General features: G+C 38.1%; 1 protein-coding gene across 1 annotated transcript in view; it reads right to left on the bottom strand.

Annotated features, from left to right (window-relative positions):
* Nucleotides 1-26,807, bottom strand: part of UBAP2 (ubiquitin associated protein 2) — a 145,190-nt gene that overhangs the window by 18,346 nt on the left and 100,037 nt on the right. The window contains 7 exon segments of the mRNA XM_043997667.1: nt 15,793-15,832; nt 20,865-20,965; nt 20,968-21,063; nt 22,390-22,426; nt 23,498-23,662; nt 24,223-24,497; nt 26,334-26,544. Of these exon segments, the coding sequence (XP_043853602.1) occupies nt 15,793-15,832; nt 20,865-20,965; nt 20,968-21,063; nt 22,390-22,426; nt 23,498-23,662; nt 24,223-24,497; nt 26,334-26,544 (925 nt within the window).

Raw genomic sequence — 26,807 nt, 5'->3', positions numbered from 1 at the left:
AACAAAACCAAAAACATATATTGCTCTTAGGCCACAGAAGGTGTCAAAAAGGACTTTGAAAATAAAGTGAGAGATAGAAGGAAAAATGGGAAGAGAAATGAGCAACTAAAAAAACATGAAAAAAAAAGTCAACAGCATGGTAAAGGAGATGTAAAATACTGAAGAGAATAACACCTTAAAAAAGATTGGGGGAATGAGAGACGAGAACTAGGTGGCACAGTTGATAAAGTATCAGCCTTGGATTCAGAAGGACCTGAATTCAAAGCCGGCCTCATACACTTGACACTTACTAGCTGTGTATCCGTGGGCAAGTCACTTAACCCTCACTGCCCTGTAAAAACCAAACAAACAAAAAAACAAACCGAAACAAACAAAAAACCCCAAACAAAACAAAGGGTCAAAAAAGCCAGTGAGAAAGGGGAAAAAAAAGCCAATGAGGAAAAGAATGCCTTGAAAAAACAAGTTAGCCAAATGGAAAAAGAGGTACAAAAGCTCACTGAAGAAAATAACTCCTTAAATATTAAAATTGAGCAAACAGAAGCTAATGAGCTTATGAGAACTCAAGAAACAATAAAACAAAAATTATTGGACCACCTGAAAGCCATGATCAAAAAGAAAGCCTAGATATTGTCTTCCAAGAAATCATCAGGAACAACTACCCTGATATTCTAGAGCCAGAGAGTAGAATGAAAATTGAAAAAAGTGGTCCACCCATCACATCCTTAAGTAATCTAAAAATGAAAACTCCCAGGAATATTGTAGCCAAATTCCAGAATTCAGAAAAACAATTCAAGTACTGTAGAGCCACAGTCAGGATAACACAAGATTTAGCAGCTTCTATATTCAAGGATTGGAGGGCTTGGAATATGATATTCCAGAGGGCAAAGGGACTGGGATTACAACCAAGAATCACCTACCCAGCAAAACTGAGTACAATTCTTCAGGGGAAAAAATGGGCATTCAATGAAAGAAAGGACTTTCAGGGATTCTTGATGAAAAGACCTGAGCACAATAGAAAACCTGACTTTCAAATACAAAACTCAAAAGGAAATAGGAAAAGGAAATCATAAAGGATTGTAAAAGATAAATTGTTTATATTCCTACACAGGAAAATGATACTTGTAACTCATTAAGAACTTTCTAATTGGGGCAGCTACGGGTCAAAGTGGATAAAGCACCAGTCCTGGATTCAGGAGTACCTGAGTTCAAATCTGGCCTCAGACATTTGACACTTACTAGCTGTGTGACCCTGTGCAAGTCACTTAACCCCCACTGCGCCACAAAAAAAAAACCAAAAACAAACAAACAACAAAAAAAAACCCTTTCTAATTGTTAGGGCAGTTGGATGAAAGTATATATTGAGAGAGAACATAAGTATGAGTTGAATATGAAGAGATGATTTAAAAAAAAATAAAGGGGTGAGAGAAGAATACACAGGGAGAAAGGAAAGGGGAAAAGTGGAATGGGGTAAATGATCTCAAAAAAAAAGAAGAAAAAGCTTATACAGTGGAGGGGAAGATGGGGGAAGTACTGGGGAGTGAGTGAACCTTACTCTCATCAGAACTGACTCAAAGAGGGAATGACATACACACTCAATTGGGTATAGAAATCTATCTCACCTGCAGGAAAATGGGAGGGGAAGGGGACTGGGGGTCGCCAGGGGAGTAATAGAAGGGAAGAAAGAAGATCAGGGGAGGAGGTACACAGAAGCAAAACACTTTTAAGAAAGGATAGGGTGAAAGGAGAGAGAAAATAGAATAGTGTGGGGAGGGAATATGATGGAGGAAAATAGCAAGTTTGTTTGATAAAGGCCTCATTTCTCAAACATATAAAGAACCATGTCAAACTTATATTAAAAAAAGAGCTATTCCCCAATTGATAAATGATCTAAAGATATGAAGTTTTCAGATTAAAGAATCAAAACTATCTATAGCCATGAAAAAAAAAATGCTCTACCTCACTACAGATTGGAAAGATGCAAATCAAAACAATTCTGGGATACTACTTCATACATATTAGATTGGCTAAAAGGACAGAAAAGGAAAATGACAAATGCTGGAAGGGTTGTGGGGAAAAGGAGACATTAATGCACTGTTGGTGGAGTTGTAAACTAATTCAACCATTCTATAAAACCATGCATACAACCTTTGACCTAGCAATACCGATACAAGTTCTGTATCTAAAGAGATAAAAAAGAGAAAGGAAAAGGACCTATAGGTACAAAAAAATGTTTATATCAGCCCTTTTCTAGTGGCAAAGAATTAGAAACTGAGGGGATGCCAATCAATTGGGGAATAGCTAAACAAACCGGTATATGATTATGATGGAATACTATTGTGCTATAAGAAATGATGGGCAGCTTCTCAGCAATATAATGATCCAAGATAATTCCAAAGGACTCAAGATGGAAATTGTTCTTCACATCCAGAAAAAGAATTATGGGATCTGAATGAAGATTAAATCATACTATTTTTACTTTTTGGTTTTTTCTTTCTTTTTTTGAGGTTTTCTCCTTTTGTTCTGATTTTTCTTTTACAATATGACTAATGTAGAAATGTTTAATGTGTACATGTATAACCTTGAAGAGGGAAAGGAGGGAGAGAGAAAAAATCTCAACCTCAAAATCTTAGAAAAACAAACACTGGGGGGCAGCTAGATGGCACAGTGGTTAAAGCACCAGCCCTGGATTCAGGAGTACCTGAGTTCAAATCCGGCCTCAGACACTTGACACTTACTAGCTGTGTGACCCTGGGCAAGTTACTTAACCCCCTATTGCCTGCAAAAAAAAAAAAAAGAGAGAGAAGAAAAACAAACACTGAAAGCCATTTTTACATGTAACTGGGAAAAAAATAAAATACTATTAAAAGAAATGAGGAGCAGGATGCTCTTAGAAAAACCTGGAAAGACCTACATAAAAGCAACACTGTATGATGACCAGCTGTGAATGACTTAGATATTCTTGGCAATACAATGATCCAAGAGAACTCTGAAGGACTTATGATGAAAAATGTTATGCATCCCCAAAAAAAGAACTGCTAGTATCTAAGTACAAATTGAAACATAATTCTTTTTTCTTTTCTTTTCTTTTTTTTTTTTTGTGAGGCAATTGGGGTTAAGTGACTTGCCCAGGGTCACACAGCTAGTAAGTGTTAAGTGTCTGAGGCCGGATTTGAACTCAGGTACTCCTGACTCCAGGGCCGGTGCTCTATCCACTGCGCCACCTAGCTGCCCCACATAATTCTTTTTTTTTTTTAGTGAGGCAATGGGGGTTAAGTGACTTGCCCAGGGTCACACAGCTAGTAAGTGTTAAGGGTCTGAGGCCGGATTTGAACTCAGGTACTCCTGAATCCAGGGCCGGTGCTCTATCCACTGCGCCATCTAGCTGCCCCCCATAATTCTTTTTAAATTTATTTTGCTTCAGTTTTTTTGTCTGTTTTCTTTTACAACATGACCAATATGCAAATGTTTTGCATGACAGCACATGTAGAACATACTGAATTGCTTGCCTTCTCAAAGGAGGGATAAATGGAGAGAATTTGGAACACAAAGGGTTTTTTTGTTTGTTTGTTTTTGGTGAGGCAATTGGGGTTAAGTGACTTGCCCAGGGTCACACAGCTAGTGTTAAGTGTCTGAGGCCGGATTTGAACTCAGGTCCTCCTGACTCCAGGGCTGGTGCTCTATCCACTGTGCCACCTTGCTGCCCCTGGAACACAAAGTTTTAAAAATCGATGTTAAAACTCTGAAGTATCACCTCATACCTATTAGAGTGGCAAATATAACAAAAAAGGAAAATGTTGGATGTTGGAGGGGATGTGAAGAAACTGGGATCCTAATCCACTATTTGTAGAGTTATGAAGAGATCCAACCATTCTGGACAGCAATCTATAATTATGCCCAAATGGCTATAAAACTGTGCATACCCGTAGATCCAACAACACCACTGCTAGGTTTACATCCTAGACATCCCAAAAAAGAGTAAAAGACCTATTTGTACAAAAATATTTATAGCAGCTCTTTTTGTGGTGGCTAATAATTGCAAATCAAAGGAGTGCCCATCAATTGGCTAAACAAACTGTGGTATATGATTGTGATGGAATATGACTGTGCTATAAGAAATGACAGGCAGGATGATTTCAGAAAAGCCTGGAAAGACATGTATGAGCTGATGTATAGTGAAGTGAGTAGAACCAGGAGAACACTGTGTACAGTGACAGCAATATTGTATGATGAAGAACTATGAATGACTAAACTATTCTCAGCAATACTGTGATCAAAGACAATCCCAAAGGACTACTAATGAAGCATAGTACCCACCTCCAAAGAAAAAAATGATAGACTGAACACACACTGAAGCATGCTATTTTTCATTTTCTTTCATTTTTCTTTTATTTAAGTTTTCTTATACAAAATGACTAATATGGTAATGTTTTATATAATTGCACATGCATAACCTAAATCTGATTGCTTACCATCTGTGGGGGGATGAAGGTAAGGAAGGATAGAATTTGGAACTTTAAATAAAACTTTAAATAAAAAAAATGTAAATAAAATGTAAATAAAAATGTTCATTATTGAAGAAATGGATGTTAAAATTGTTTTTACACGGATTTGGAATACAATAAAATGCTAAATTACAAAAACAATTCTGGGGTACTACCTCATACATAATACAACAGCAGAAGAAAATGACAAACATTGTAGGTGATGGGGAAAAATGAGACATTAATGCACTGTTGGTAGAGTTGTGAACTGATTCAACCATTCTGTAGAGCAATTTGGAACTATGCCCAAAGAGCTATAAAACTATGTATAATCTTGACCTAGCAGTACCAACTACTAGATCTGTAACCAAAAGAGATTAGAAAACAAAAAGGAAAAGATCTTATATGTACAAAAATTATTTATGGCAGCTCTTTTCTGGTGGCAAAGACTTGGAAATTGAGGGGATGCCCATCAATTGGTGAATGGATGAAAGAATTGTGGTATGTGGTTATGATGGAATACTATTGTGCTATAAGAAATGATGAGCAGGATGCTTTCAGAAAAAACAATGCAAAGACAATGCTGACAAAAAGTGAAATGTACTCTTTACAAAATAACAGCAATACTATAAGTATTGTGGATGACTTAGCTCTTATTGATAATACAATGATCCAAGATGACTAAAGAACTTATGATGGAAAATGCTGTTCAAATCCAGCCTCAGACACTTAACACTTACTAGCTGTGTGACCCTGGGCAAGCCACTTAACCCCAATTGCCCTGCAAAAAAAAAAGAAAAAAAAAAAGAAAAAAAAAAGCTATTCATCCCTGAACAAAGAAAATGATGGTTCCTGAACATAGATTGAAACATTTAAAAATTTTTATTTTTCTTGAGATTTTTTCTTTCACACTGTGATTAATATGCAAATGTTATATATGACTACACATATGTAACATATTGAATTGCTTGCCTTCTCAAAGAGTGGAGTGCAGGGAGGAAGGGAGAGAATTTGGTCAACAAAGTTTTAAAAATGGATGTTAAAAATTTTTTACAGAAATTGTAAATGGAATACTTTCCTTCTTATTGACTCTAATGGTGGTCAATACATCATCTATAGATATTACTGTTCTTCAGAGCAAGTCTGAATGTAGCCCACCAACTATATAAAACTGGGGAACACAGAGAGGAGATATTTAATCCTTAATTTCCTTAGTTTTTGTTTCAGGGTGTAGGATGGGGTGTCCTATTTTTTATAGCTCTGAAATGTGTCACTAAGAAGGAATTTGGTTTGAAAAACAATACTGCTGATGTAAAGTAAATGTCCTCTTGAGATGAGTGTGTGGTAGAGGTAGTAGTGCAGATGTGTCAGTACTACAACTGGAATTATAACTGTGAGCAAATTTTTAGGAGGCTCCTAATGAGGAGTCCTTCTAATACAATGGATTCTTTCTGGGCAGCAATTAACTAATAGTGGGCTTTTTATAGAACCTGATTCTGAGGCTCCATTCATTCGAACAAAAAGCAGCACACAACAGGTGGCATCTTCAATCAACCAACCAACAAGGCATTTACTAAGTACCTAGTTGGCACAAGGAACTCTGCTAAGTGCAAGTGCTAGGAACACAAAGGTAGAAATGAAAGTCCTTGCCCTCAAGAAACTTACAGTGTATTGAAGGAGACAAAAAGTATATGATCTAGGTATAAACAAAGTAGAAAGTTATTGAAAGTGGGAGGGCAGGAAGCTAGGTGGCACAGTAGATAAAGCACCAGCCCTGGATTCAGGAGCATCTGAGTTCAAATCTGGCCTCAGACACTTGACATGTACTAGCTGTATTACCCTGGGCAAGTCACTTACCCCTCACTGCCCAGAAAAAAAATTACATTTCTTTTAAAAAAAAGTGGGAGGGAATTCTCAAGAAAGGTTTTTAGTTGATGCTTTGAAGTGAGATTACAGGAAATCAGGCATATAAATCAAACTGTTTGGCTGCTTCTCTAAATTTCTTTCCATTTCTGAATTCTTTCCTTGCTTTCAACATATAATTAACTGTTACGGTCCCACAATATCTTTCCATCTATGTCTGTTCCTCAACTGGGCAGCTAGGTGGCAAGGTGGGTAGGGTGCCAGGCCCTAAGTCAAAAAGACCTTAGGTGATATCCAGTCTCTTACTAGCAGTAATGCCCTGGGCAAGTCACTTAACCATCCCTGCTTGCCTCAGTTTCCTCATTTGTAAAAATGAGCTGGAGAAGGAAATGGCAAACATTCCAGTATCTTTGCCAAGAAAACTTCAAATGGCATCATGGATATTAATGACTGAGCTAAATTTCTACTACCATTATTCCACAACATATACACCACTAGATATATTTTTGTAAAGCAAAATTTTGATCATGTTGTTATCCTAAAAAGCCTTCAAATGCTTTCCCCCACTGCCTGCCAAATAAAGCCCCAATTTCTTAATCTTATATTAAGATTAAAAGCTTTATCAAGCTACTTTTCCAGCCTTGTCTCTACTCCTGGCTGACATAGGCTGTTATCCTCAAATGTAAGCTCTGTGGCTGGGGAGGATTCCTCCTTTCAGAATGCCCCAGTTCCCTAAAAACTTACCTAACTTGCAAGGTATAGCCCAGATGCCACCTAATTCTTGAAACCTACTCCAAACTCATTAAACACTATCCAGAATTATAACCCTTATTTCACTTATGTTATTTAATGTATTATTTATGTGCTGAAAAATTTTCACGAGATTGCAGATTTTTTGAAGGGAGAGATTAAGCTTTATTCACTTTCATATACCCCATAAGCCTTAATAAATGGCACAGAGTTTAAAATGTTTGATCAATTAATGAATCTAATTTACAGGGCACAATTAACATAATAATTCAAAAAGTACTGTAAGGAGATGCCATTATTTTCAAAAGAAAACATAAATAAGGGCAGCTAGGTGGTGCAGTGGATAAAGCACTGGTCTTGAGTTCAAATCCAGCCTCAGACACTTGACACTTACTAGCTGTGTGACCCTGGGCAAGTCACTTAACCCTCATTGCCCGACAAGAAAGAGAGAGAGAGAGAGAAGGGAGGGAGGGAGAGAGGGAGGGAGGGAGGAAGAAAAAACATAAATAAATAAAATATGTGGTTATTTTAACTCATCTCACACTTATCAAAAGATTGAAAAACACAATAGGATTTCGACATGTAAGAGTTTGTACATAAAAGCAGAAATACTGAGGCCAAATCCATATTTCAAGTGCATTACATGAACAGTCTTACAGCAGCCCATGAATCTTGGGGGGGGGTGGGGGTGGGGGGAGAGACACTTTATGCTGTACATATATTAACTTCCAATTAATCTTGGGCCTTATTCACAAACACCAAAACCCAAAAGAAATGTATACACTTTTGAAACGTTAAGAATAAAAGATGCATAAACTGGTAGAATTTTCTCCAAGAAATCCAAACATTTTCCTCTTACACTAATTTGGAATGACAGAGGGGAAGGACAATAAAGGTAAGAGAAGGCAGAAGAAAATGGCATGAATGCCAGACAATCTCTCATGTGAGAAGCAGGAGAGCCCAAGCAAGATAAATTTTAGCTGGCTAACCATAATTGGATATTTTTAAAAAATGCACTTGAACAAACAATGCTCTCATTTCATTTCCCTGCTGACAAGTAAGGGAGTAAGTCAGTTGTTCCCAGTAGAGGAAGCAACTTAACTGAAAGATCTTATTCCCGGAACTATAGGGAAAGTAGGTGACTGACAACAGAAACAAGCAAGGTAATAGTAGAATACCAAATTAACCCTTGAACAACAACAACAACAAAAATGAATAAAAATTTGTTGTATGCCCTTCATTCTCAGAGGACCATGACACTGGGGTGATGTCATGACTTGCACTGAATCTGGATGTAAGTAAGGCAGGGTTGGGAAAGGTCATCAACCATATTCTCTCCTCTAGAGACATCTGGGTCCAGTGGTAATATATGGTGTGTGTATGTGTATCAGGATGACTAGACATGGCCTGGGATGTTTAAGGCAATCTGGGGTTAAGTGACTTGCCCATGGTGGTCACACAGCTAGTAAGTGTCTGAGGTGAAATTTGAACTCAGGTCTTCCTGGTTCCAGTGAGAGTGCTCTGAGGGCAGGCTCAATGGTGCAGTAGATGGAGTGCTGGGCCTGCAGCAAGGAAGACTCTTCTGGAGTTCAAATCTGACTTCAGACTTCTCACTTGGTATGTGGCCCTGGCCAAGTCACTTACTCTTGTTTGCCTCAGTTCCCTCATTTGTAAAATGAGCTGGAAACAAATCACTTCAGTAATAAAACCTTAAGAAAACATAAAATGAGAGAACTGGAAAGGACCTTAGAACAGCCTCTGGGAACCTGCTCAATTTATTCCACTCATATATTATGCCAGGAGTTCTGAAACTTTTATGCTCATGGAACAATATTCTTTGTTGAGATAAGTCGCAGCATATTGCCATTTATGTTTCCAATACTTTAGGATATCTGAGAGACTTGCATACAAATACAGTTCTCCTCCAGTAACAGGAGCCATTTTTGTCGAGTTCTTTATGAGTTCAAGGTCTGACAAGCTTTTATATTAGTGCATGCCTGTTAAAAGGCAAGATCTTGGGGCAGCTAGCTGGCGCAGTGGATAGAGCACCAGCTCTTGAGTCAGAGTTCAAATCTGGCCTCAGACACTTAAGACTTACTAGCTGTGTGAGCCTGGGCAAGTCACTTAACCCCACCTGCCTCACTTAAAAAAAAAAAAAAAAACACAAAAACCCCCGCAACATCTATTTACCCTGTAAGCACTATCTTGCCATACTATGTATATGATGTCTGAAATAACAGCACAGAAAATTTCATGGAACAGCCAGTTAGACTCTTGGCATACCTTTTGAGAGTCACTGTCCTTCACTTACTTCTCTGCAAAACTACCAGTCTAAGATGATAAGACAAATTTGACTGCTATGGACTTGAAGATATCTTAACTTCTCCTTAGTAGATTTACAAATATTCATAACTAAAGTTTTTAATGACATAAACCTAATAATAGAATGCCTTTGAATAAGAGATTACACAGCTAATTTCTCATCTACAAAACTGTGAAATCCTGGTATTGAAAAGTAATAAATACGAAGCCATCTAGGTCAACTTATACTAGAAAAATTCACTCCACAGCAGGGGTTTTTAACATTTGTTGCTATTGTTATAGATCTCTTTGACAGCACAGTGAAGCCTACAGATATCTCTGCTCAGAATGTTTATCAACATTTTTTTTGGGGGTGAGGCAATTGGGGTTAAGTGACCTGCCCAGGGTCACACAGCTATTAAGTATTAAGTGCCTGAGGCCGCATTTGAACTCAGGTCCTCCTGACTCCAGGGCAGGTGCTTTATCCACTGTGCCACCTAGCTGCCCCTGTTGTCTACATTTGTTTTTTTTATTTAATTTTTTTACAGGGCAATGGGGGTTGTGACTTGCCCAGGGTCACACAGCTAGTAAGTGTCAAGTGTCTGAGGCCAGATTTGAACTCAGGTCCTCCTGAATCCAGGGCCGGTGCTCTATCCACTGCACCACCTAGCTGCCCCTTGTCTACATCGAGCAAGTGAAAATAAAGACCCATTTCCCTGCTCATCAGAACTAAGTTAAAACTCTTGCTCTTACAATACAATTCATACATAATCCTTTGGTTTTTGCTCAAGACTTCTAGTGACAGGAAACTCATTACTCCCTGGAGGTAGCCCTTACATTTTTACAGATTTTACAATGGGAATAGAGAGGAAGTAATAGCACTATTTATTCATATTAAAACTTGTGTTCTTTAAAACCCTAAGATATTTTTTAGATGACCCCCTCCTTCTGGAGTTTTTTTAAAAGCCAAGTGCAAGATTATACATTTATAGTCTAGTCCTTCTGGGGGTCCTGCTATTAGGAATTAGAAAACCCACCAAGCTGTATTTCTGCCAATTGGAAACACGTGCTTTTTATGGCTTTGTCAGGGAGAAATGCTCAACCGCAGAGCGGCAAGCACAGACTAACTGAAGAATACCCCCAGAGACGCCTTCTTCAATATGCCCCCCAAGAGACTGCTCTCCCAGTCAGCCATTTAACCACTTCCAAAACCACTTGTCCTGTTGTTAACTCAGACCTGTCTTTTACTTAACAGCATGAAAATCTTTGACAAATGTGCAAATTTATTTTGATTTGGGGAAAAGCCCCCAGCTCCCTCCGACCTGAGTGGAGCTATCCAAGAGATCCCAGATGGCCTGTGCTAAGGCACAGGATGCTCAAGGAGCCCCCCAGCCGCAGCCCTGGCTAGCGGATTAGCTTGGTCTATGGGGGTGCAAGAAGCCCCGAGATTTGAGTGGAGAGAAGAAAAGGTATATATAGACCTGGGGGCTGACATGATTAAAAAGGCTGGAGATAGAGATACAGGAGGACTGGAGCGGGGCAGACTAGAGACGGGAAGAGGACAAGAATGCAGGAGAAGGCAAAAGGACTAGGACCAGAGAAAAGAGAGGCCAAAGGGCAGACTGATGGAGCAGACAGAAAGAAGGTCTGTGAGAGAGAAAGACGGGTTCAGCGGTGGCAGTAAGGAGAGGAAAGTTAGAAGCAGGGGGATTTACAAAGTGAAAGGGGCTCTTAGAATAAAGTACCTGAGTGCCCTAAGGCAAGGCGGCAAAGGCCTTATGGTATTGAAGAAGTCCCGGCCCAGCAGGTGGGAAAGAGACTCCACTAACAATGCAGTCAGGTTGTACATTTTATTTCCCTGTATTCCTAATTTTAAATAATATCTCATAAATAAAACTCTGCTTTGATTATTTAATTAGAGGCTTCTTAATATTTTGCTTATCAATTTGGGTGTGGAGCAGTGTGGTGGCGAACTTTTATAAACGGCCAATACTAGTTAGTAGCAGTCAGAGAGCCAAATAGTCAAAAGTCCCCAGATTAGTCCTTTAGCCACCCAAATAGTCCCAGTCATCAAAAAATATTCTCACAATTGAATGGCGACCGCGGCAGGACTTACGGCCCAATTATTAATTTTTCTATTTCTCATATACTTATAATTTTCATAAATCCAATTGTATATAAATTCTTCCAGGTTAGATTAGTTATAGTTAATAATTTTTTTTACACAAACCTTTGCTAAAATCTTGCTAAACTTTCTAAGCTCTATCCTTAGCTGGTGACCTTGTCAAAAGGAAATGAGGTAAGCCTTTGGTTTTTTTTGGTCAAGCCAAGACTTTGTGATTACTTCTATCTCTAGATGTTTCCTAACCATAATTTAAATACCATGGTCTAAATTTTTGATAGAAATCAAAGTAAACTCACTGTTCTCCAGTTTGGAGAATTGTTCTACACCCCCTATGCTGACCTGTTTTTAAAAACTGGGACATTTTTTTTCTCTTTAATCCTGTAGGACCCCCTTTCTTTCTCCACCATCTCTCACTGACTGCTGACAATGGCTGAGCTAACCAATATTCCACTTTTAGCATCAAACCATAACAGTTCATCTGAAACAGGGGACCTGGTACATCAAGAATATCTATATAGGGGCAGTTAGGTGGCACAGTGGATAAAGCACCGGCTCTGGAGTCAGGAGGACCTGAGTTCAAATCCAGCCTCAGAAACTTGCCACTTACTAGCTGTGTGGCCCTGGGCAAGTCACTTAACCCCAATTGCCTCACAACCTCCCCATCAAAAAAAAGAGAATATCTATATATATGAAGGAAGGCAGCCTTGCAGTACCAGATCACAAACTCCATTACAAAGCAATAATCATTAAAACAACACAATACTGACTCAAATATACAGTGGTGGATCACTCGAAAAAATCAGGTAGTAAATGACCATAGTAATTGATTGTTTCATAAACACAAAGATTCAAGGTTTGGGAACAAAAATTCACTGACAAAATTGCCTTGGAAAACCGGAAAGTAGTTTGGCAAAAAACTAGGTAGAGACCAACATCTCAATAACACATACCAAGATAAGGTCAAACTGGATACATGAGTTGGTTAAAAAGGGATACATCATAAGCAAATTAGGGGAAGATGGAAAAATTTACCTTTTGCATCTATGAATAAATGAAGAGTTTATGACCAAATAAGACAAAGAGCGGCTTACGGGAGATAATTTTGGCTACATTAAGTTAAAAAGCTTTTTTCCTCCCCCAAGTCAGAGGGTGAAATAATTTTATTTCTGAGGAAGGTCACTCATGCTGCACATTTTCCAATAGTTGTCACATAGTACATATAAAGCAGGAAATTTCTCCTCTCCACATCCTGAGAATACAGGATTGGCAAAGAAGGTTAAAAGGCTTTTACACAACGAAAGCTAATGTAAATAAAATTAGAAGGAAAGCAAAAAACTGGTGGAAAAATTTATATCAAATTTCTCTGATAAAGGCCTCATCTTCCAAATATATAGGGAATTGAATCAAATTTATAAAAATAAAGGCCCTAGAGTCAGGAGTACCTGAGTTCAAATCCAGCCTCAAACACTTAACACTTACTAGCTGTGTGACCCTGGGCAGGTCACTTAACCCCAACTGCTTCACTAAAAACAAAACAAAACAAAAAACCTCTCTCCTTATCCTGAATATCAACTTCCAAGTAACCATTTATTCTTCTTTCTTTTCCAAAACAATTTCTCTTTCATCTACCCTGAGCAGCAATCCCATCCCTCCTTCAGATTGTTATTTTAACATAGCTTAATAAAACAAAAACAATCCCCTTCAGAAAAAACAATGAAGGAACAAACAAAAAAACCCACCCCACATTATCCTTTTTTGGTTGTGTTTAGTTTTCTTCATCAGCCCTGGCTCACTCTGAATTTTGATACTTCTGACACCAGTCTTGTGGAACTTTTGCTTCCATCTGTTACCTGTTCTTTCTTCCATCTTCTAAAGTGGTTATTAAGTTCCCTGTTCATTTATATAGATCACTTTAGAAAACTCCCTGCAGTTGTTTCTTTCTATGTCTCAAAAATTCATTTAGTAATCTTTTCCATCCTTCCAGGGCTGACTTCCCCTTTAGAATTTTAGGACATCAGATCCTACCTTTTGTTTCTCTGCATGATTAAGAAATCTGCTCTCTTTGGACAGGTAGCAGATATTCCAGCATTAGAGCAAGAGTGGATATTATTAATCTCTTTAGACTAACAGTATACTCTGCCAGATGTCCTGATAAACTGAAGTCCTCCATGACAACTCATTAAGCTTCCATGACGAGGTTTATGATTTTTCTACTGACAATAAACTTGTTTCTTCTGTTTACATGGTCTACAGAGACAGCCATGTGGTGCAGTAGAAGAGCTCTAGACCTTGGAGTCAGGAAGACCGAAGTCTTCAAATCCTACCTCTGACACGTATAAACAGGGATAAAAATGGCACCAATCTCTTGTAACACAGGTTTTTTTTGTTTTCGTTTTTTGTTCTGTTTTTGGTGAGGCAGCTGGGGTTAACGTGACTTGCCTAGGGTCACACAGCTAGTAAAATGTCAGTGTCTGAGGCGGATTTGAACTCAGGTCCTCCTGAAATCCAGGGCCGGTCTGCTTTATCCACTGTACCAAGTAGGTACCCCATGGCACCCAATCTCTAAGGGTTGTTGGGAGGATAAAATAATAGTAAAGGACTTTGCAAATTGTGCTAAATTCATGTTAGCTCCACAAGGGCCTAAAATTCTAGCTATGATGTCTAAATCTAATGCTTGGTGGCCTTAAATTAGAAACTTTGCAAGAGTTTAGAATTTTAAGTATTTTTTAAAGTACATCAGAAGTTGGTGAGGATGAGCAGTGCAGTGACGGTGTGAAAAATCTAACTATCTCTAAGAGCACTCCACATCTCACCCGTCAAAGCAGAGGTCAGGAACCCAAAAAAAGGCCATTTACCTCCTCACCTTCTCCTGGAAGCCCCTGTGAAACTGAAAACAGAGCAGTCCACACACATAGCTCAAAGCTAATTGGCTGGTAGCTGATTGACAGGACCCATGAGCAAACATCACTTCCTGATGCCGAACTGACCCTTTGAAACCCCCTGAAAAGGTCACTTCCGAACACTAAAGTCACATGCTTTCTCCCTCATGGTAGAGCTTCCTTGGCAATATCTTTCTCAAACAGGTTGGTAGCGCTCTAAATCTTACACTCAGTAATAGTAGAAGTAGCAGCAGCAGCAGCAGTTGTATATCGATAACAATACTGTTTCTGTGTCTGCTTTCCATTTCTTTCTATTATTCATATTTGCTTTGTTCCCATTCCTGGATTTCCTCAAAATGTCTATTTTTATAAATATACAAGGAAGATATGCCTTATAATGACCCCCTCATAAACGCAACTAAAAAACAATTTTTTTATAACCTCTCCTATTTCTCTTGAATAAGTTCTATCTATCCAGAGCAATATTTTATTCACGGTTTACATTTCCCTGGGTGTTCCTACTACAGGTTTTCTACATCTTTGTATAGATCTCAAAGGCCATGGGTTTTGTGACTACTAGCTTCCTTGGATTTGGGGGGGGGGGGGGGGGCCGCGGCGCGCAGGCACGCAGTGACGATTAAGTGACCTGCCCAGGGTCACATAGCTAGTAAGCGTCAAATATCTGAAGCCAAATTTGAACTCAGGTCCTCCTGAATCCAAGGCAGTTGCTTTATCCACTGTGCCACCCAGCTTCCTAGGATTTTACATGACTGCGAACATCAGGTGTTTCTCTTACTTCTTTTTCCCATAACTAGAGTTCACACCAAGTGGCATACAGCTTGTTGCATCTAATCTAAGGCCATTTCCTGTTTCCTCCTTTCCAGTTAATAAATTCTCAAGTCCTTGACATACCTTATCCCTAACCAGGAGTTTGCGATGCCTATAATATTTTGAATCTTGGTCCCCAGCTATTCACTTTGCAATTCTGCCCCTTCTTCTCTGAAAGTCCCGTATGGCCTTCAGATGGCAACAACAATGCAAATATTACCAGATCCTTCAAAATCTTCAGCTTCTTCTCCAAGCATTCTTTAAAATCTTTAGCAATGCTTTCTAGATTCCTTAGGACACTATCATTTATGACCACAGGAATCACTAAAAGCAGATGGAAATCACATAATGATACATCTTTTTTTTTTTTAAATAATGATACATCTTGAATTAACTTTCCCAATGAAAGACTCACAGAAAGACACCCAAAGTTTTAGAGGTATATGTTCTAGGGGTTACTTGATAAGCGACAGGTAACAAGATCTCCATATCATAATCAAATGATTAGCTGAAGTCTGTGCAGTCCTGAGAATTCAGGCATCAGAAAAAGCATTTGTATACTTACTGTCTAGAGTTTGCTGAGTTCGAACACCACCATGTCCATACTGCATCGGAAGAAAAGAGTAGAAGTAAAAATTAGTTTTGAAGCAACAGGAGCAGCACTAAGGTATATCAACAATAATTAACTGAATAAGTTAATTTAGTCTATGTATTAAAAGGGAAGAAGTGGCAGGGCGAGTTGCCTTGAATGTGAATAATAAAAATTAAATAGCACAGACTATATAAAAATGGACACTACATTATTTAAAACTAATTAAAAAGTATATTATAGTGGATAGAGCACCAGCCTGGAGTCAGGAGGACCTGAGGTTCAAATCCAGGCTCAGACACTTAACAATTACTAGCTGTGTGACCCTGGGCAAGTCATTAACCCCAATTGCCTCACCCAAAAAAAAAAATTAAAAAAAAAAAGTTTATTATAAGGGGGCAGCTAGGTGGCACAGTGGATGGAGCACCGGCCCTGGAGTCGGGAGTACCTGGGTTCAAATCCGGCCTCAGACACTTAACACTGCCTAGCTATGTGATCCTGGGCAAGTCACTTAACCCCAATTGCCTCACCAAAAAACAAACAAACAAACAAAACCTTTAAAAAATTCACTAAATGGTAATCTGATTTTTTTTTTTAATGACCCAGGCAAGAAAGAAAGCAAAATGCTAGGAACTAAAAACAGAATCTATTAACTACAAAGAACAGAAATTTGGCATGTAGGCAAGCAATATATCCTAACCCTCTGTGTCAGAATCCTAATAGCAAAATATACAATTGTTCCAATGATATACAATTATTACAGTGACTAAGGCCATCAGCAATATAGCATATTCAAAGCAGCTAGGATATGTGAGTATCAAGCTGGGAGATGTTTCCAGAGTTCAAAAGAGACATCCTTAAGGTAATGTTTGTAATAGCAAAAAAAAAAAAAAAAAAAAAATCACAAATTACAGATAAGAACTAAATTCAAAGAAACAACAAAATCAAAAACAAGAAGAAAGGAGAAAAAAATACCTTACCCCTCCCCTTCCACACCCAAGTATTTATACAGAGAAAATAGAACTATTTCCTAGAGTAAGATAACAAATAAACTAATAAGTAACACATCATATTCAATCAGAATCTTATAAAGGGAAATGTAACAATAGAAGGATCATACTGAATTGTGACTGACTAAACACATTAATTAAAGCATATTTTCTTTTTTTAAAAAGTAAAAATAATGAAAAAAATAACGACAAGCAAAAATTAAAACCTCTTAAAACAAAAATTATAATCCTTTGGCAAGCTGAGAAGACACCCATTATACAAAATTTCTAATTTCTCCTGTCACATTTAAGGACAAGAATCCTTGGTTTTATTTTTAACAGAATAATCTCATTCACCTTTATGTTTTCTATATAACTTGCTTCTAAGTCTCAAGTTCTCTTCATTCCCTGCAACAAAAATTGTGGAGAAGAAAAGAACATCTATTTTCCAGAAGAAACAATGGAAAAATAGGCACATAGGCTCCTACTGTTGGGTACATGCTCTTAGAAAAGTCAGTCAATACGCATTTATTAAATGCTTACTATGTGCCTGGCACTGAAGATTTTAAAAAAGGCAAAAACCAGTCCTTGCCCTCAAGGAACTAATAGTCTAATGGAAGGTAAGCACAGCATACTATCTCAACCCCGCTACTCCATAATCAACTATCTTAACTATACTATATTATTCTTTCTGATAGGTATAGCTCAGTGCCACACAGGACACAAGACAAATCACTTAAAATCTTCTCAAGGAAAAAAAAAAATCAAACTGGTAGCAGTTGCTTCCAGGTAACCTGAGATCCATCAGAAGTATATCTAATAAATAGTGATCATCCTTCCTTGGATAAGCAAAGAATTAAACTATTAGACATAGGATCATGGACACATTTAATTATATTCTCCACTAGGCACTTGAAGGAAATCCCAAAGTCACTGTCCTTAACTTTGGAAAAAATTGTTTTAAACTGTTTATAGGGAGACTCTCAGGACCAGAAGCATATCCTTGTATCAGAGGAACATTGGATTCAGGTGGCACTCTCAACACATCTGAATTTCTGGTTATTGCCAAAAAACAAACAAATTAGAAGTGCAAGAAGAAAAATGATGGGAGAGGATATATCAAAGTGTTGGGGGCTAGGACAGAAGGAATTCCTAATCTTCTTAGAGAAAGAAAAGGAATTTGTTCACTAGATGGCCATTCTCAGTATATACCACTGGATTTCTTAAACAGTGTTTCAAAGATATAATGGCAAATAAACACATGCCACCATTATTTACTAATCTTTTCTCACTAGTTTTTATACTCTTCTATTTGTAACAAAAAAACTACAAGGGGCAGCTAGGTGGCGCAGTGGATAAAGCACCGGCCCTGGAGTCAGGAGTACCTGAGTTCAAATCCGGCCTCAGACACTTAACACTTACTAGCTGTGTGACTCTGGGCAAGTCACTTAACCCCAATTGCCTCACTAAAAAAAAAACAAAAAAAAAACTGAACTATCAACTTTACTTTATATGGTGCTATTAATAGTTTGAAAACCACTATACTTGTATATTTAAGCCAAGGATTGCCAGGAATACTAGGTGTTAAGGAAATACAAAGATATAACAGCATTAACAACCACGCCCTCAAGCAGTTTACCATCTAATGGCTCAAATGACAAGGTAAAAGATGTACCTTAGTCAAAAGTATACATTTAAATAAAATTCTATGAGAAATTTGAGGAAAAAAAGTTATTTCCAGCAGAGTATACAAGAGAAGGCTTAAGGGAAGATGTCATATCAGATTTAAACCTTAAAGTTAGGTATGGATTTCAACTGGTGTCAATGAAGATGAAAGACATAGATCTCATTTCAAACAGGAGGAATTAGTGTAAGAAAGGAGAGAATAGTTGAATTTAGCTGGAGCACAAAATAAATCAGACACAGAGAGAGAGAGAGCTAAGGTGAATAAGGTCAGTTAGAGCTAGATAATGGGCGGGGGGGTGGGTGTCCTTGAATTGTAGAATATGGAGCAATGGGGAGTGATTAAAGGTTTCTGAGTCAGGGGACAGCCATAATCAGAATGATGCATTAGAAAGAATAAGTGGGCAGAGGTGCAAAATATTAGAAAAAGGGAAGAGACCAGAGGAAGGACAGAATATTGGCAAGGAGGCCATTATAGGAAATCAGCCAAGTCTAAACTAAAGTGGGAGTAGAGTCAAAAGAAAAGATGGGAAGGATACCTAAGATTTAAAACCAACAGAATGTAGAAACCAAACTGACATAGAGGGTTACGGGGAAGGAAAAAGAAAAGATTACTAAACGTCCAGACTAAATGAGTGGGAAAATGGTGGCACCACCAACGAAAAACAGGTTTGGGGAAGGTAATGAGTTCCACTTTGGACATCCATGAGTTTAAAATGCCATCAGGATATATAGAAGATACCTGAAGATAGAGGAAGACTGAGGGAGAGGGGTTGAGACTGGAAATAAAGTGACTGACCCACTGGCAATAAACTGAAAACTGAAACCATGGTTATAAATGAGATTGTCATAGGAAGGAATGTAAAGAAAAACAAGAAGAGGGTAGGGCACAGAGCCCGGAAGGATACCCAGAAGTAGGGATTAGGAAGAGAATTAAGACACCAGAAAAGGAGAAAAGAAGATCAAGAGATAAGTAGAATAACTGTAAGAGGACAGTGTTACAAAAACCAAAGCGTGAGAAAATAGTAAAAATGGGTTGAAGAGAGCCCAATGCTGCAGAAATATCAAGAAGCCAAAAAAAAAAAAAAGAGAGAGAGAGAGAGAGAGAGATAATGTCACTGGATTTCACAATTAGGAGGTCTTTGACTGGGGAGATCAAAGGTGTGAATGGGTAAATGAGTAGCATCCTGTACATACAATATTTAGGAATCTTTTTATGTACATTTGATTTCCTAGCTTTTTACCTCCTTCCTTCCCAGAGGTAGGTGTGTGTGTGTGTAACTATATAATAGTTCCATATATTTGTTCTTTCTCTGGAGATGGATAGCATCTTCCTTCATAAGTCTTTTGTTGTTCATTTGAATATTCATAACTCAGAATAGATGGTCATTCAATATACAGGAATCTGATAGCAAAGAAAAGGGGGAATGATAGAATGAGGGCTGTTGTTGTTTGTCCTTCATTCCTGAAGAGGACCTTGACACATAAAATTATAATTATATAATTATAATATTATATAATTATAAAATTATAAAAATATAATTCGGGCAGCTAGGTGGCACAGTGAATAGGCCCTGGAGTCAGGAGTACCTGAGTTCAAATCCGGCCTCAGACACTTAACACTTACTAGCTGTGTGACCCTGGGCAAGTCACTTAACCCCAATTGCCTCACTAAAAAAACAAAAAACAAAAACAAACAAAAAAATATAATTCAATCCCACAAACATTTATTCAAACATCTACTATGTATAAGCCATATGAAGATAAAAATGAAAAATTATCTCCAACATCCAAGGACTTTATATTTTATTCAGGGATAAAGCATGTAAAGAAATAAATTCTCTCACTGTATATAATGTAAACACACACACACACACACACACACACACACACACACACACACACACACACACACCCCCCAGATCTCTTTTAGGAACATTAGAATGACAGCTACTTAGAAGATGGATTAGAGAGGATATGGGGAGGGAGTAAAAGCAAGGAGTTTAATTAGGAGAGTACTCTAGTAGGTTGAGGTGAGAAGTGATGGAGGCCTGACTAAGGGTGGTGGCTGAGTGAAGGGAAAGGAGGAAACAAGTATAAGAGATGTTATGTAATTAAAATGGGTGAGAGGTGTTCCCTGAAAAGGGGGTGAATGAATGGGGAAAGAGAGGAAAGGGAAGAGTCATGGGGGACTCAGAAGCTGCTCTCTTGAGATGACTGGATATATGTTGGAACCTTCACCAGAAATAAGGAAGTTTGTAGGAGGGACACATTTAGGGGGAGAAGCTGAGCTCCATTTTGGATTCCGTTTCAGAAGACTAAGGAACAAGCATATGGAGATGTTAGACAAGCCAAGAAAGCCGAAAAGGTACTTACTGTGACAGCAATAGAAGTTGTTTCCGATGGAGCCATGGAGCTTTGGTATGCTATCCTGCTATGCACAGAATTCTGGTCGTAGGAGGAAGATGTTGTGACAGACTAGTGCTCTGAGATGAGTTGTGCAAACTGGAAGAGGTGATGACGGAGGGTTGTATAGGTCGACTCCTTACTGTATTGGATATTGGCAAAGAGGTATCTAAAGATCACTGGAAAAGTAAAAGTATTTTCATCTCAGTAAATAAATGTCATTTCAGATTCCTTCATGAAATACCACCACCTTATTACTTTAACTGGTTAGCGATATTCTAAAATCAATTAAATACTGTGCTTAACTTCACTTTTACATTTAAATATAGAGAAATCATCATGGTCCTCGCCAAAGCCATTTTACCTAAAATATTTTTCAGTTCTTGGGGGTGGGGAAAAGCAGCTAGATTTTAATCTGACTGAGCAGTTATAATGACTTAGTGATCTCGTAATGGGCTAGAATCTAGATGGGTTTAGGTTTTTCTTTTCATTGGATATTCTTGAGCAAATTTCTTTAACAATACTGTTCTAGTTTCCCAGTTAGAGAGAAAGCCTAAGCTAACTTTGATCTCTGTCACCAGGGGAATCAGGTGGGTGTTAATTTAAAATGTACTAAACACATACCAAATATAATTGTTTTTAAAAATAGTCCAATAACAAAGAGGCTTGACAAATCAGTCATATCCCTCCCTCAGCCCTGCATAGTAAGGTACTGAGCTCCCCCATTACTGCCAATTGATCAAGTTGTAACTGTATGATCAACTGTCAGGGATAACATAGAAGGCATTCCTTTATGAGGTAGGTGGTTGACTTAAATGTTTTCATTTTTAAGAGACAAGAGATGGACTCAAAATTATGATTCAATATTGAAATCTTCAAAAGATTTAAATAAAACTGAACAGATGAGGAAAAAAACCCTAAGGCCTACATGGCACAGAACTATGAGGAGATAGCGAAAACAAAGGTTCAATTCAGCAGTATTTTTCCAAGGCTAGAATACACTGCTGCTTATACGGATGGAGCTCTAAGATCTGCTGTACCCTCTGTATTTGGTTCTTATACCAGGGTGCTAAAACATTGGTCCCATCAGTCTCACATCATACCAAGTGTTCTGTTACTATCATGATAAAAACCTAAAATATGACAAGGAACAGATTCTTTTGCTCATTCTGAGCTGGTTCTATTTTCTCCTGCAGATAGACATTCTATTTCCTTTTCTAATGATCTATCGTCACTGCCACTGTTTGTTATCAATATTTGTGCTGCCTTGCAATTTTTTTTCTTTTCCTTGGATCTTCACCACACATTTGTTCATTTTTCTAACTGTGGACTATAAAATTATAGAGGAAATGTGGCATGGTGGACAGAGAGCAAGTGTCAAAATCAGGAAGACATGAGTGAAAGCCCCACTCTTATACATTTTGGTTGGACAACCCCAGGAAAGGTCATTTAACCTCTCAGCGATGCTGATATCTGATTGATGGAGGGAAGTTACCACACAAGGAGTTCCTTACATCAATGAAATCAAAGGACTGGTTAAAAAAAAAAAAAGATTGGTTCCCCTTTAACTTGTATTCCCTAAAAATTCAATCCCTTTTTGGGGAAAATCCCTTTCTTCACTCTAAAACTACTCAAGTTGCTTTACCTTCATTTAGAAACCAAAGGCACCCCCCCCTCCCAAAAATGGTTTAGATGTTGGGTTCTGACTTTAGCATAATGAATAATCCATCTAGTGAACTTCTCCATGAAAAACTCATGGGAGAGTGTTCTTAATACACAGGGCATGTTGTGAGAATGAAAAAGTGTCCTTTTTTCTGCATCATTTTGGTAAAATTTCTATAGCAAATGCCTCCCAAAGACAGAGTACAAAAAAGCACACACAAATATGTGTCCCCTTAACTCCATTGCCCTGCTACCATCGAACTTATTTCTCTTCTCCTGTCCTCAAGGGAAAAAAGTCACCATCTCATTTCATCTTTGATGAGCTGTTGAAAGGTTCAATTATGTCTTTTTGAGAACCCCTAACTTTCCCACCATCCTTATATGGAATTCCTTCTGAAAGATGCATCATTTCTACCTTCTACATGACTGTTGCCAACAAAACACATATTTCTTCATGTTCTCTTGAAATAGGATGCATAATCCAGTAAGCAGACTTGGCTAAAATGTTCATGTTTCCATTCCCAAGCAAGCGTATCTTGAAAAAAAAAAAGCAAGCATTCCTTCTTCACTTTGACTTGAACTTATATATATATATTTAATCAGAGGAATTTTGTGGTTGTAAAAAAAAAAGATATTAAAACACATGCCTAAAAAAAGGCTGGTTAAAGAAATTTTTGGGAGGTAGGAGATACTACTGAGTACAATGAAACTTTAATTTCATTCCTCTTCCCTCCCAAGAATCTGTTTTCTTTCAGATAGCAGCCAAACAAGCCTGCTTACTCTCAAAGTCCCATTGTCAAGAGGAAACTCCTTCAACTCCCAATTCACAAAACTGTCTTGTTTCCATGAGCCATTTTGACTCAATTGTGTTTGTACCTCATAGAAAATAAAAATAACATTCAACAGCCTAAAACATAGAAGAGGGCAATTGTATACCTTACAGGTTTTGGATACAAGCTGATTTGGGCCTGATTACTATTTTCATTGCTCAATGATGATCCAAATTCAGGGAGAGAAGGTTCCGATCCAAATTCCAGAGCTCCAAACTGAACATTTAACCCTGTAACATCTGCTGATCCGGGCATTTCCACTGCAGATGCAGGGATCTGTAAGGGGAAAATATATGTTTTTCATGTTCAGAGTTTAGCATAATTTTTAGTCTCAAGAAATTTCCTGCATAGCAAGAGTCCTTAAATGTCAGTGAATGCTGATGGAGAAGTATAAAGTATGAAAGGGGGAAATGGGGTTAGGGAGAGAGAAGAAAAATGAACAGTATGGGGATAGTTATCTTTTTCATAATGATGTCAGTGACAAACTTTCCTTTAGTTGTACATAATTTTGCATCTCAGTTCTCAGAAAGAAATTATCTCCTATGGACAATATAATAAAATTCACCTTAATCTATAGGTAAGGGTAACTAAATAGATACTAAGCTAGTTCCTCATTTATATAAAAAGTCTCTAGTATTTAGTACCTGCCATTTTTAACTTTCCTCTATATTATTAGTCCAGTCAATCAAAAAGAAATTTTAACATGGTATAATAACATGGGTATAAAAAAAATTTAAACAATAATTTCTAAAGGAGAAAATGTTCAATTTTCAAATTCTTTTCCATTGTAAAGTTTGGCCTCTGGTAAACATAACTTGTGGTTAGGTGATACTCACCTTGGAAGATGGTGGCACTCTCCGTTTTGGGGGTTTGATCTGTTTTGGCGGAGTTTGCTGAGCAGACACTCCCTGGTTTTCTGCAGACATGCTGGGGGAGAGTGCAGGATTTTGTTCACAGCTGTGGCATTATCTCTAGAGTTTTCCTCGGAGTTTAACCTGGGAGGAGAAATTCTCCATCCCAGGAGGAGGAACAGGGATGGACTGGGTCTGATGTTGCTGTCGCTGGCTCAACTGGCTCAGAACTGGGGATGGCTCAGGTTGAGATTTGAAGTCTATCAAATATCCAGAGAGGAAAATAGTTCAGCATATATCCAGCATTGAGTTACTCAAAAGTTGCTCATGTGTGCTATTCTTTTTGCCACTATCATGTAGAATTGAAATATGAAAATAATTATTCCATCCCACCTTCTAATTCAGTCAACCCAGTATTAATTAATGTTTTTATATTTGTCTACCTAATTTTCATATAATGACATGAGTCTACATGCACTCTTCCAGGGGAAGGTTTTCCTTCCACATATGGTAGGGAAAAGATCATGTTAAAGATACGTGATCACTTCAAAAGAATATTTGAAAAGACTCGTGTCTATAGTATATGTGAAAATGTTAATAGCAACAAAATTTAGGTGAAATTCAATGAATTGTATTGAAACCACCAACTTGGTTATAGGAAAAAGCAACCATACCCTCTTCAGTAAAATGATTGGGGGAGTGGGAGGGGAGGAGAGTGAGTGGGGCAATGAGGGTTAAATGACTTGCCACAGCTAATAAGTGTCAAAGTGTCTGAGGCCACATTTGAAAGCTGGTCCTCCTGACTCCAGGGGCCAGTGCTTTATCCACTGCAGCGCCACCTAGCTGCCCTAGTAAAATGATTTAAGACTACTTCCATGTTTTGATGGTACTCCTGGTGATGCCAGTGTTTGAAACTGCAATTCATATGACTAACCTTTTAACACCTAGTACAGTTTAAATGCTACCTAGATACAGAAAGAACACAAATAAATTATTTATTTATTTATTGGCGGGGCAATGGGGGTTAAGTAACTTGCCCAGGGTCACACAGCTAGAAAGGGTCAAGTGTCTGAGGCCGGATTTGAACTCAGGTCCTCCTGATTCCAGGGCTGGTGCTTTATCCACTGTGCCACCCAGCTGCCCCAAGAACATAATTTTAAAGAAAGCATAAGAAAACCTGAAAACCAGGGGAGGAACCAGTTTAAGTTTGCCAGTTCTGAAGAAAAATCCCAGATCACTTTCAGGAGCTAAATTTAAAAGCAAGGCAAAAGCAAAAGCAGTTCCATAAGAATAGGACCAAGTCTCTCAAACTCTGTTTCTCACATCTTTCCTACAAAGCACAACCCAAAACATCGAAATGAGCTGTCTGAATGACATTTTTATAAGTCATCATAGAACAGAACTTAACAGTATTTTGCTGAATTATGAACAGGTTGAGTCTGCGATACCAATGGGTATTGTAGGGACTAACACTGTAATTCATTTCAGTGACTATTATACTGTATTCTATGACCCTTCTTCCTATATACATAGGATATGTTTGCTTAGAATTTTTTTAAACTATTATGCAATCCTTCCTTATGCTGGGGAATATAAATGAATTGTTATTCCCTGTTATAGAATATGCATCTCCGCACACACATTTAACATATACTATAGTATAAGGCCTTTCTCTCCTTGGCCCTGGCAAAACAAACAAAAACCCCACCACCTTTGCCAATGCCAATTATTTTTTAAAGCTCTGATAAAAATTATGTTCCCTTAAATTTAGCATAAAATTCTGTGGCTGTAATTTGCTATATAATATTGTTTCCAGAGTCTATGTGTAATTTGGGGGGAAGGGGAGGGGGCAGGTGGCACAGGGCAACGGGGATTAAGTGACTTGTCCAGGGCCACACAGCTAGTAAGTGGCAAGTGTCTGAGGCTGGATTTGAACTCAGGTCTTCCTGAATCCAGGGCCGGTGCTTTATCCGCTGTGCCCACCTAGTTGCCCAGTATATGTGTAATATAAACATTAATAAGTATCATGCTTCTCCACACTGAAAGTATGACAAGGATTGAGCTGATTATCTATAATAGAAAATTCATACACTTACCAAACTGATTCATTATAGAGGACTGGGGAACTGGGGGTTTAAGATCCCAAGCTGAAGTGGTTGTAGGAGGACTCGTGCTGTTTTGTTGTGAACTCTGCGTGCTGAACTGGCCCAAACTTGGAGATTTCAACTGGTCCAAGAGCTGGGAACCAGTGGGGTTTGCCATCTTTGAGGACCCAAGCTCTCCAAACCCAGAACCAAGAACTGAAGACTGTATAGAGGGGGAAGAAAAAAGGATGTTCTCAAGAAGGAAGAATTTTTATGCAAGATGTGAAATAGACAAGTTTTCATCAATATTTAAAAACATGAAATTCAATTCATCATTATTTTTGAAACCAGCCTGAAAAAAAAAACAACCCCATATTCTGGACATTCTAATAAAGTATGACAACTAAACAAAACTCTTAATTTAACAAATTCTGTTGAAAAAAGGTGTTCTACATTCTAGGAGTAATTCAAAAGGTATGGTAATAA

Source organism: Dromiciops gliroides, chromosome 1 (genome assembly GCF_019393635.1).
Source record: "Dromiciops gliroides isolate mDroGli1 chromosome 1, mDroGli1.pri, whole genome shotgun sequence".
In the NCBI taxonomy this organism is placed as follows: Eukaryota; Metazoa; Chordata; class Mammalia; order Microbiotheria; family Microbiotheriidae; genus Dromiciops; species Dromiciops gliroides.
This window is presented reverse-complemented; position numbering and strand designations above follow the sequence as displayed.